The sequence below is a fragment of the Triturus cristatus genome, chromosome 3_1 (assembly GCF_964204655.1).
Source record: "Triturus cristatus chromosome 3_1, aTriCri1.1, whole genome shotgun sequence".
NCBI classification, from domain to species: Eukaryota; Metazoa; Chordata; class Amphibia; order Caudata; family Salamandridae; genus Triturus; species Triturus cristatus.
Window position 1 is genome coordinate 502336140 of NC_140583.1, and position 12937 is coordinate 502349076.

General features: G+C 42.3%; 1 protein-coding gene across 4 annotated transcripts in view; it reads left to right on the forward strand.

The window, feature by feature from the left end:
• Positions 1-11484, forward strand: part of LOC146860482 (protein shisa-like-1a) — a 221868-nt gene extending 210384 nt beyond the window's left edge. For 3 of the 4 annotated variants that reach the window (XM_085644375.1, XM_085644376.1, XM_085644377.1), the window contains 2 exons: positions 394-607; positions 10886-11484. In XM_085644375.1, the coding sequence (XP_085500501.1) occupies positions 394-607; positions 10886-11156 (485 nt within the window). In that variant the 3' untranslated portion in view covers positions 11157-11484. Of the gene's footprint in view, positions 1-393; positions 639-10885 lie in introns of all 4 variants that reach the window. The other variant, XM_085644378.1, reaches the window with a different exon arrangement.
• Positions 11485-12937: the final 1453 nt, after the last annotated feature.

A 12937-nucleotide genomic window follows, 5' to 3' on the forward strand; every position in this document is an offset into this window, starting at 1 on the left:
GAGATATATCAGCCTTTTAAAAAATGCCAGTTCTCACTCAGTAGTAACCCTAGAAAGCTGCGATTGGCGCAGCTTTCCAGGTGTAGTACTGCTGAGTTTTGGAAATATGGGAACATTGTAAATCTTCACCAATTAAAAATAGTACTACTGCAAGTGCACATTTGAAAATCAGTCCCTATGAGTCTATGTCGCATTACTCAAACCTTCAAGAAGTGCCAATTATTCATGTAATGTATGATGCTATGTACAGTACTACTGTTTGAAGAGCGAACAATGTCAAATAGATAAATAAAAAAATAACTCATCAATTTAAAGACTCTTTAAGACAAAAGCTTGCATGGGAATGAAATGTACTCAACTTTTAAACTGATTTGTTTTTTTGATTGCTCCCAGCATCCTCTTTAAATAGTCGATTGTGTGAGGGCTATTACGGCTGGAATAACCACTACCATTCTGGCTTCTACTGCCCCCGCCTGAGTGATCCAGCTGAACAAATCTACTGCTGCGATCCAGGAAACCACTCCCTTAAGTACTGCTGCAGCCAGGTGGAGATGGAAGCCCTCATGAACGTGAACCTATCGGAAATACTCTCCACAACGGTGCACAGGTACACAGCACCATACTTGACATGCCTAATTGTGAGTGTTCCTAATGAATTACTTGAGCAAGTGAATTGCAAAGGCACATAGGTAGGAGAGTTAAAAACTTGTAGGCCCAAGGAGTCTAGTCCATTTATTTCACCTTTCTTCCACTTGCTTCGATCTGGACGCAGTAGACACGGGAAGTAGAGAAAAACAAAAACCCATTGCATTCTCACCAAACAGGTTTCTAAGTAGGACAAAGCAGTAGCTTCTGTTCCCATATCCCTAAATCAGAGCAATCCATAAATATCTCAATCCTAATTACTATATTTCTAAGGAAGCACAGTCGCATTTCCCAACATGATGTAGGCAAACATAATTTTTTTATATAAACAAGATGATGATGAGGTCGGGAAACGCTTCTAATACTCACTGGTCTCAAGGTAGGTAGGCATAATACTTACAAAGTGTGAAGCCAGTGAAGTGAAGTCAGTTATGCAGACTCCATTAGTGTAGCTCCCTTACGTGGTAACTAGAACTAACTACCCTGACCCAAAGATACACCAAATAGGCAAAATCTAAATAGAACAGCAGCGAAAGTACACAAAGGTACTGCTGACCGAAGTCACCTGGGCTTGGGGAAAACATGGCGGCAGTCGGCTGACTGCGGCAGTGCTCCGCTCCGTCTAACCCCGTAGATGCCTTGTCATTAACCGGAGGAATCTGACTCGCCAGCAGTCTAATCTTACGGGTTTTGGCCTCTCAATCGTGTAATTCAGGATCGTGTCTTTTTCGTTTAATTTGCCACTTGATGTGCCACTTGATGTGCCGGTTTGCTGTGATCCGGAGCTGCGGTCTGGAAGCAGGGCGCGGCTGCCTCAGTAACCTCAGCAGCGAGCAAGGAAGGGAACGCCCTACTCTCTGTGTTTTCTCACCTGCATTGTATCCGTGGAGGCTAGCCGCTGCCGAGCTGCGTAGAGGGAGACGCTTCCAAAGTCTCTACGGCGTCGGCTTCTCTAACGGAGCTCAGCGCTACTTGAATAAGCTCAACGAATCTCCGCCTGCATTGTATCCGGGGAGGCAGCTCGCTGCCCAGCTGCATAAAGGGGGACGCTTCCAAAGTCTCCTCGGTGTTGATTCCTCTAACGGAGCTCTCTGCAATCTGAATACCGTTCCCCATGCCACACCTGATTTCAAACTACATGAGGATTCTACCTTTTTTAAAGTCTCCAGATCGGTTGAAATAAGTAAAGTACGAGTGAATGAATGGTCTGGTAGCAAGGTTTATTACGCTTTCCACTGCCAAAATCAGGCATACATGAGTGCTGTTGAGCCTGTGGAGCCCGTTAGGAAACTCAGAGGGAAGGGGGCATCAAAGGACTTAGTGGGAGCAGCAGCACCTCGCAGAAAGAGAGGAAAGAGTACATTGCAAGTTGTTGCCGAGGAGGTGGATAAGGAGGTTTCTGAAACAGGGGAAAGTTCAAAATTAGATCAATTGAACGAAGAAACATCCTCTTATCTCTCAGTGGAGGTTAAAGCAAAAAGGGGGAGAAAACGCGCCAAAGCTAAACCCTTAACCGCTACCATCCCCAGAGTGACCCCCTCTCTGCGCTCATATTTTAAAGTGATTCCTCAGATCTTGAGCCTTGGGAGAGAGCAAACCCAGTCCAGTAGTAATACTTCTAAATCAGGATTCAAGACTATGGAAAACAAAGAGTCGGATGTGTTACCTAAGACATTAACCACTTTGGTTGAAAATCAAGTTCCCTGCGCGGGTCCATCCCATACTACACAAGTAGAGGAGGCTCCTTTGGTGGAGTTTGTGGCAGAGGGCTCAGATCTGAAAGGTATGGCGGGGCGAGGCGCAACAGAGAATGAAGGTGCGATGGCAGTAGATGGAGTGTTGTTGCCGAACTCCTCAGTGGTTGGTAGAGGTGACTTGGCTGGGGGCTCTATCGGTCACGTTGGGGACGGCTGCGGGGCTAGATTATTTGATGAAACTTCTTTGGGCGTGTCCCAAGAATTAAGTGAAGTGGTTGTTACAGGCACAGAGACTATTTCTGTAGCCTCGGTACAAGCAATGTTTGCAGCCTTATCTGCAGAGATTAAACAAGGATTTGCTGAGTCAGCCTCTAACCAGAGAGAGATAAGAACTTTTTGTGAATCTCTTGATGAGAGACTAGGCAACCTGACGCTAAGAACTCAAGCTTTAGAAGAGACAGTGGGCCAAATATCAATGAGAGCTGAAGGCACCACGGAAGATATTGTAAAGTTTAGAAAAGAAGAACAAGCCCTCTCCGAAAGAATGGAGACTTTGGAAAACAACGCAAGGCGGAGTAATGTACGCATTTTGAATATTCCTGAGGGGAGCGAAGGTGCTGATATCAAGAGTTATATAACTACCTTACTAAAAGAAACACTAAATATTTCTCAATCTACTGAGGAGTTAGCAGCGGATATTCAGCGCATACATAGAGACCCCTTCAGACGTAACATGCAGCGGGCCAAGCCCAGGAAAATTCTCATTAATTTCCATACCTATTCTTTAAAAGAACAAATTTTGAACCAGGGACTTAAGCTCAAGTCACAGACATACAAGGGATATAACTTCCAGATCCGCTCTGATCTGTCCCGCTTCACCTTGGATAAACAATGGGAGCTAGGGCGAAGGATGGACGCTTTCCGCAAGTTAGGCGCAACAGTACAGATGGGCTTTCCTGCTTCTCTTAAAATCATGATAGACAACAAAATGCACAACATCAGATCAGTGCAAGCTGCAGATGATCTCCTAATGTCTCTTGGCAATAAGAAACAAAGAGTGTGACATTATGCATTGAGGTCATAATCTTCATATATGGAGAAATCCCCCCCCAAAATATAAAGGGGAAAAAAAAAGGATCACATAACTACATAACTACATAAATACACTTTCATTACTTACATTAAGTTAATGGAGTTGAAACCGTATAATTTTAGCACCATCAGTTAAGTTCCTAATGCCTGTGCGCAAAAAAAAAAAAAGTCTTGTTAAAAAACCTGAACGCTACTAAATATTGAACTATTAGGAAAAAACGGGAAAGGAAAAAGAAAGAGAAAAAGAAAAGGAAAGAGGACAAAAAAAAATGGGAAAATATAAAAAAAAAAAAAAAAAAAAAAAAACATAAAGGATAAGGGAATAAAAAAAAAAAAAAAAAAAAAAAAGAAAGAAGGATATAAAAAGAATAAGAATAAAAAAATAAAAAAAGGGGGGGGGAAACACACAAAATAAATAAATACACATAAGAATAGTACTTGCCTATAATATGTGTGAATATTTAATGGCGAGTTCACACTAAATATAGTAGAGGCACACAGGGTCGAGACGGGGAAGAGCTAGGGGCACTTACTTCCGGAAACTCTTCCGGGTGGTGAGCACAGGGTTTTCCCAGGGGGGGAGGGTTGGGCGTGGGGGGGTGGTGGGGCATAAGCACACTTTCATAAAAGAGCTCCAATCTTTGCGTTTAATTAAGTTTGTAGTTATAAGTTTTTATACTCATCTTATCTCAGATAACATGAATCTATACAGACAGCCATATACTTCATTAGGTCTACAGTTAGTCTTACCGAGTAACCTAAAGCTACAACACAATGAGTAGACTTAATTTACTATCCTGGAATGTTAATGGTCTCCGCACCAAGCCCCGAGCGAATAAAATTATGCAATATCTCCGTGATACGGATGCGGGGATCATTATCCTCCAGGAGACACACCTAACAGAAAGTGAGATACACGAGTTGGTCCAAAGGAATAGATGGATAGAATCTTCTATTTCCACAACACAAGGGTCTAACATACGGGGGGTCTCAATCTTCTTCAAAAAATCAGTAAGGTTTAAGATAAAACAACAGAAAGTGGATCCTGGAGGGCGTTGGGTCATTGCAGCAGTAGAGTTGGGAGAAGCAAAGGTAACATTAGTGGGCTATTATGGTCCAAATATCGATGACCCCTCTGTATTGAAAACCCTTTTCAATCATTTGCTAAATTTCCCAGACCCGGTGATTATAGCTGGGGATTTTAACATCACTTTAAATCCACTTCTTGACAAATCCCCTAACAGCAGACAAAAAACCACCTCTAAATCTAGATCTTGCTTAGTAGGCTTAATGAACCAGTACGATTTTATCGACATTTGGCGGTTTAGGGAGGGTCTAAGGCAGGATTTTTCATTCAGGAACTCGAAGTATAGACACAAATCAAGAATAGATTTTATTCTCACTAGTAGAGTTCTGGCTGATAATATTACTTCAATATACTATAATCCAATGCATCTTTCTGACCACTCTGCAATAGTGTTAGAATTAAAGTTGGACACGCCACCTCTAATAAGAATGTGGTCCTTTGATAGGTCTTTACTCAGAACAACAGAGGATATCGAATTTCTACAGTCAGAAACCCGCCACTTTTTTAACACCAATATCGGTACAACCCCAATAGGAATTTTATGGGATGCATTTAAATGTACATTGAGAGGTCTTATTAAAAACAAAGTGGCCTATAGAAGAAGACAATATGCAGAGGAAGTAACCCTTATTGAAAACAATATCTTATTAGTACAGGCCGATATAGATAATACAGGAGTAATTGACAATGACAACGACCTCGCCGGAAAACACGCTGAGTTGGACAGGCTGAAGCACTCATTATCCGCAGTTCTAGAGAAACGTGTCCTTCAGAGATGGGAGGCAAGTAAGCTTTCGCATTTCCAATACGGGGAGGGAGCAGGGAAATTGCTTGCCTGGAAAATTAAATCAGACCGGGTTCGAAACAACATATCGTCTGTTACATCCACGGAGGGCACCTTTTCAAGGGATGATGAAATTAGAGTAGTTTTTAGAAATTTCTTTCAATCCATCTATAAAGATGACTTACACGTTACCCAGAATGACATCTTGAGTTGGCTAGAAGGTATCTCTCTACCATCTCTAACACCAGAACAGAACCACTCTTTGGACGAGGAGATAACTATTATAGAGGTAGAAGAGGCAATAAGGAGAGCAAAGGGAGGAAAGGCTACAGGCACTGACGGTTTGCCAAGTGAAATATATAAAAAGCTTATCACTCAGGTCTCTCCAATCTTAGTGATTCTTTTTAACCAAATACTAAGACATGGCGAAATACCACCTGAATCATGGGACAATGCCTCTATAACCCTTATTTTGAAGCCCGGCAAACCCCCCACAGACTGCGGCTCATATCGGCCTATTTCTATATTAAATGCCGACTATAAAATCTTTGCCACCATACTGGCCAAACGGTTGGGTCGGGTGGCGCCAGACATTATAGCACATAACCAAAAAGGGTTTATTAAGGGGAGACAGCTTTGTGAGCTCACGTATGAATTACTAGGCTCTATAGACATCGCCATAAAGGAGGCTATCCCTCTGGATGTCCTCACGTTGGATGCAACAAAGGCCTTCGACAGGGTGAACTGGTTGTACCTGTCGGAGGCCTTGAGGAAGTTCAATGTGGGGGACAGATTTTTGAGAACGTTGAATTTGTTATATAGGTGCCCATCTGCCTCACTTTTGATAAACGGGGGTTTGACTGAGACCTTCAGGGTCACGAGGGGAACTAGGCAGGGCTGTCCCCTGTCACCCCTTCTTTTCGATGTCTATATAGAACCCTTTGCCCAAATCTTAAGAGACAGTATACTGATTAAACCTTTTATTTTTGGTGGTTGGGATAAAAAGGTGGCACTTTATGCAGATGATATTATGATTTTTACAACGAATTATGATGAAGCATACCCAGAGATAATTGACCAGGCTCTAAAATTCGGTAAAGTTTCTGGGTATGAGATTAATGCCCAAAAGACAGAGTCAATGTCCTGGAATAGTAACTCAATTGGCAACAATGGCACATCTAAAACCCAACTTCGATATCTGGGGATCAATATAGTTAAAGACATTAATTTGATTGCTTCACTTAACTTCAACAAAATAGCTGCAGAGTGCCGGAAACATATGAGAGACTGGTCACATCTTCCTCTCACTGTTTTGGGAAAGGTTAACTTAGTGAAGATGAGTATCTTACCTAAAGTCTCTTTTTTGTTTAACTCTATTCCACTTTTTTTTGACTCAAAATTGATTGTAAAGCTACAGAGCGCGATAACCAGCTTTATCTGGAATAGTAAGAGCCCAAGAATTTCGTGGAAAAAAATCAGGCGACGGAGGGAGAAGGGAGGGTTGGCTGGCCCAGATCTCCAAATTTATGCATGGGCTTTTCAGCTCACGCACACACGTATGCTACTTAAAACCCCTACTTTAACAGGGCTGGGCCTTCTTTTTTCTACATTACTTGAATGTGAAGGAGTAGACCAATCTGCATTCTTGTTTAAATTTGGTGACCCCAAATTCTTCAAGAAAATAAAATTGAAAGTTTTACAAGGGATTGCATCTACTTGGTATAAAGTGAGGCATGCGATAAATGTTGGATACTATTCTGGGAGGGCTCCCATATGGGATCTACCCGTCCCTCCCGCATGGACAACAGATGCCCTGACTAACCCGCTAATAGAGGCAGGTATAAATAGGTGGGATGACCTGTTTATGGATGGGACATTACTTCCATGGGACTATTTAACAAACAAAGTAGGCACAAGTTTCTCGAGATTTAAATATATTCAGATCTCCAGCTGGTCACAGTCATACAAAGAGCAGCCAGCACGGATTAGTAAGCTGCCTATAGGTGGCAATAGTGACTTGGTAACTTGCCTCATGGAAAGCCCCGCCGCAAAAAAAGAAATTTCATGTTGGTATAACAAAATAATCGATGAAATAGATGCTAACTTTCATCTACCGACGTCACTATGGGCTGAACTAATGCCAGGCGTAGATGTTGAAGAACTTTGGATAGCCTCTTGCTCAATGCTTTGGGACCTAGTTAAACCGGCATGGCTTCGTAGAAACCACTTATTCACTATACATAGGGCATACTATTCCCCTCAGAGGTTGACTAAGTTTTCTTTAACAGGCCCAGTCTTATGCCCAAGATGCGGGTTAACCGCAGCATCAGACACTCATATGTTTTATGATTGTCCAAATTTATCCGCTTTTTGGGAAGCCATTAGTAATAAGCTTTCACAATTTCTGGGTGAACGTATCTCCATAGACCTAGCTCTTGTTATATTTGGTCTCAAGAGTAAAATCCGCAATGCCGCAACCAATCTAACATTCTACTCCATTTTAGCGGCGCGTAGGGAGATATGTAGGCATTGGAAAGATGCTCAACCACCTACAGAGCATGAATGGCGAGTTTCACTTCTTCAAATTTCCAAACTCGATCTCGCCAGAGCAGGAAACCCCAATAGGAGAGCTTTTTGGGCAATGCTCGGATAGCAGCGATAAACCTGTTTTTTTTTTTTTTTTTTTTTTTGTTTTTTTTTTTTTTTTTTCCCCCAGGTCCTATGATTAACACGTACATTGCTTATCCTCGCTGCCATGACCAACAGTCTTGGAGCTATGGGGGTCTCGATAACTTGGGCACTATCTCCGGAGGCACTTCCCTAAGCAAAATCATGTTTGGCTGTTGCGATTGTTGCTGTGGGGAACCGGTCTTCTTCCCTCCCGAATGAACTTTCTCCTACCAGCTATAAGCTGAGACAGCACTGCACTCGACCACTCTTTCCTTTGCTCTGTGGCGGTCCTTTGGTTTTGATAGATTGGAGCTAAGCACGTAATATGAGGATTAAAAAAAAAAAAAAACAAAAAAAAAAAAACAAAGGTACTGCTGAGACAGACAAATCTCTATAAAACACCAACAATGATGGACTTTATATCAATGATGGCCGGCACAGGCAGTGGCGTAGCAAGGTCAGGTGGTACCCGGTGCGGAGCTTGACCAAATGGCAAAATATGTGTTTAAAACACATAATTTTGCCTTTTTGTCACCCTTCTCAGTGATGACGCTTATCATCCCCGGCTTGACAAAAGAGCAAAAATATGTGTTGTCACCCCCTTCAGTGAGGACACCTGGTGCGGCCCTCACCCACTGCACCCTCCTTCCTATGCCACTGGACACAGGGAAGAGTGGTTGGGCAGGGTAGGGGGCAGGTAAGTTGACATACAACAGAAGTAAAGTTAAATAAATAAATCAATAAAACCACTTACCTGGCGCTCGCGGCATCGCCATGTCGGTGATGCATGCTGGGAATTGTTTTTTTAATTTTTTTATTTAATTTTACTTCTCCCGTCGTATGTAAAATTACCCGGCACCCACTCTGCCCCGCCCCAGCCGCACCGCTCTTACCTGTGCTGGCCCCTACTGCTTTATACTTTATAAGGTGATAAAGCAGAATCTGCTCATGTCATGCATCAAAAAGGAGGAAGGAAATGAAAATCGGGGGCCTCATGTACTGTTATTCCTTTTGCAAAAAGTGGTCTCAAATTGTGCACCAAGTTTTAGCACATGTAATTGACTTTTGCAAACCAACCTTTGTGCAGATAGGTAGGTACGCACAATACTGAATCGAGAGGGTCACAGAATGACCTGCCTAATTCTTATTCATTAGGCAAATCGCAATTTACCACAGCTTGTGATTGACCACAAACACAGAGATGGTGGCCTGCCAGGGACATCACGCCACTATGTCTGTAATCGCATTTTAATAAAGAATATTTTTTTTCATTCCAACCTGGTTTTCCTTTAAGGAAACGGGACTGAGTTGACAAGAAAAAGTTTTAATTTTGTAAGAGTTTCACGGAGAGTTCGCAGTGGTCCTAGGGAAACTTGTGGACTACTGCCTACTTTTCCTGAAACTTTTTTAAAGATTATAAAAGGAAAGAGGGTTCAAATGGAAATGAGTTACAAACTTGGGAGTCTGTAACTTTTCAATGCTTTGCGACGGTTGTGGTCACAAAGTACTGATACACGAGGGTCAGAATTGCTATTTGGAAGGGACGTCTAAGACAAGTCCCTACTTAATAGAGATTTTGGAACCATTTCTAAACCTATTTAGTGATTTGGAATTCTTTTCCAAATTGCTGAAGGAGTTTAGTACATTTACAAAAGGGTTTTAGCATTCGTAAATGCTCTCACTTACTGAATCGGAGGGTTTGACGATGCTTAATTCCTTTGTACGTGAGGCCATAAGAGAGAAGAAGGAAGCACAAAAGAGAAGAAGGGAGCCTCAAAAAAGGCATAAAGCATGAAATGGAGAGGAAAGAACCTGACAGAAAGAACAAAGGAAGAACTGGAAGACAAAAGGTGGCGTGAGAGGAAGCATCAAACAATAAAGATGAGAAAGAAGTGTGAGAAATAAGGAAAGATGGAGCATGCAACAAATAGGGAAATGGAAGACACATGAAACACTAGGGAAAGGAAAGAGTATGAGACTTAAAGGGAAGGAAGGATAATGAGGTAAAGTGAAAGCAGGGAGCAGGAAGGAGACAAAAAGGGAAGGCAAAGTGAGTTTATCTCTCCATTTAAATTATGCTTCCTTTGATTACACTCGCATGGGTGCAAATTATAGAATATTTTAGTGTACCTCATAAAATTGAAATGCTTTTCTTCAATTTTTGTTTGGATTTAAAAGGGAATTTAGGGGCCTATTACGATGGCGGGCGGACACTGCATCGGGGTACGGGAGACAGCCCATGTCGCGGCTGTCCCGCCATTCCAATTAGGATGCGCCCGCCACACTGGCGGGCGCATCCCGCATTTTTAACATTGCGGCGGGCGGTGCTGTAAGCAGCACCCACCGCAATGTCAAAAATGCATGTTGTGCATTTGCATGCACAACGTGACAGGCACCGCGCGGTGCCAGCCACCTTGTGCATGCAAATGCGGGGGGTACCTTAGGTACCCCAGCAAAGACTGCGAGCCTTTTACGCCGCCATGGAATGGCGATCTCCGCCCGCATCATAATATGGATGGCGGTGTCTTGCAGACACCGCCACCATATTAAACATGTTTTCCGCCCGGTCTACTCGTCGATCAGCGGAAAACCGGCAGACGGTCTTTCCGTCCGCCGGCGTCCCCACCGCCATCGTGATTTGGCAGGGGGAAGGGTAGGTGGGCGGTGGGAATTGGCGGGCAGATCGCCACCGCCATACGGGCGGTGGCGATCCGCCCGCCAACCCAATCGACCCCTAGTTTGGAATGACTGTTATTCAGTTCCAAGTTTAGGTTTGTGTGTACTAACCACTGATTCTGAGCTTTAAGACACTACACTGCAGGATTGTTTAGCCTAATGGCTCAGCCAAAGAGAGGTGTACATTGTCAAATGGTTGCACGACATAAATCAATGTTTCTCTTCTTTTTTAAGGAGTCCTCTGCCAGTTCTTGGGGTCGGATTTTATGGACTGGTCATCTTCTTTTTGATGGTGGTGGATTTCCTGTACTTTTACCGGCTCAACCAGCAGTCGTTTTACAATAAGCTCAACCAGAGGCGTATTGGGAAATATCTGATGAGCTCCATTTTCCGTCGCGAAAATAAACCTTCAAAGGACAACAAGGACTTAAGTACTACATGTGGCCTAAAAGAGAGGACAGGGGTGACAGCTCATGTGATGACAGATATCAAGTGTGAAAAGTAGCTAAGCAGCCACAAGAAATACAAAGTTGTTCTTCCGAAGAAGTGAACTAAATAATCAGGCGGGACGATGGTATGATGTACAGTAATATTTTGTAAAAAAGGAGGGTTTAGGATTTTCCCACTGCATGCTAACAGAAAAAAAACAATAGAAAGAATGTTTCTTTTGGTAATGCTTCATATTTCTAAGTGACAAGACCATCTCTTTCTGCAAACAACTCTACAGACTTGTGTCCCACGGCGATTCCTTTTCAGTGGCACTCATTGCAGTTTGCTTGTTACATTATCAATCATCATTACATACCCCTTCTAATAAATCTTTTTTTACTATATTGCCTGCAATTGCGTCAGTCAGGGACAAGCATAAGTATTTTCTCACCCAACGACCTACACTACACCCTTATTTTCCCATCAACCTTTTTTATACTTAATGATTTGTTCATAATTATAATTAAAAACCCCTTCTCATTCGCTGCTTAAATATTTTCTCAAACTATCTTACATTACTTACTGTTATTCTCTGAATATAGGTATGAATAAATGACTATTTCAATTATATATGTATTTAATTTGTTAATATTCAAATATATGTATTTCCTTTAAAATTAATTTTATTTATTAGCCTAACCATAGTCTTTTTTCTTAATCTAAACAAAATGGTGTCCCCACACAATATCAAGTTAGTAAAGTTGACCTACAATAGCTCGGCTACTAATATATCACCAAGATAAGTATATATAACTAAGTATTCCTAACTTGACATCTACTTAGCTTAACAATATATATGTTTAAGGTGTGTAGATGTGGGTTAAGAATAGTTAATATACTATTTATATTTACTTGGAAAATATACTTGCAGTTGATATTCTAAAGTCAATATTTTTGTAAGTCGATATTTATGAACTCAATATTGTGATATCCAACTATCTACATAAAATTATCTTAAGTGTGTTAATTTCCTGGCTGGACTGGGATATGTTAGAGCTGTGGCAGTGTTTATCGTAGCCCCTAGATATTGGTATACATGAGAGGGCTGGAGATGGGACTTGGTGTAGTTGACTGTGAACCCCAAGTTGTGCAGTGTTTGGATGGTTTGATGAGTGTGTTGATCACACTGGTTGAATGACTTGGCTTTTATTAGCCAGTCGTCCAGATATAGGAAGACATGGATTAGTTGTCTCCTTAGGTGTGCTGGTACCACTGCAAGGCATTTGGTGAATACTCTGGGTGCCGTGGTGACTCGGAAAGGAAGGAATTTGAACTGATAGTGTTGTCGTCCACTACGAACCGTAGATACTTTCTGTGAGCAGGATGTATGGGAATGTGGAAGTAGGCGTCCTTGAGATCTAGTGTGGCAAGGAAGTCTCCTTGTTGCAGCAGTGGAAGCACTTGTTGTAGAGTGATCATGTGAAAATGATCCGAGTGTATGTACAGATTGAGGGGTCTGAGGTCGAGTATTGGCCTTAGAGTCCCGTCCTTTTTGGGTATTAGGAAATACAGCGAGTAAACCCCTGTTCCCTGATGTGGTAAGGGGACTGACTCTATGGCTTACTTTTGAAGCAGTGAGAGAACTTCTTGTTTTAAAAGTGTAAGATGTTCTGTGGACATTGGACGCCGCTTGGGTGGTATGTTTCGGGGGTATCTGTAAGTTCCAGGCAGTAACCATACTGTATAATCTGTCTTACCCACTTGTCTGTTGTGATGGAGTTCCAGACAGGTATGAACTGTGATAATCTTCCCCCGGAGTGGAATGGTCTGGGGGAAGTGGTGGGAAGTCAGTTTTTA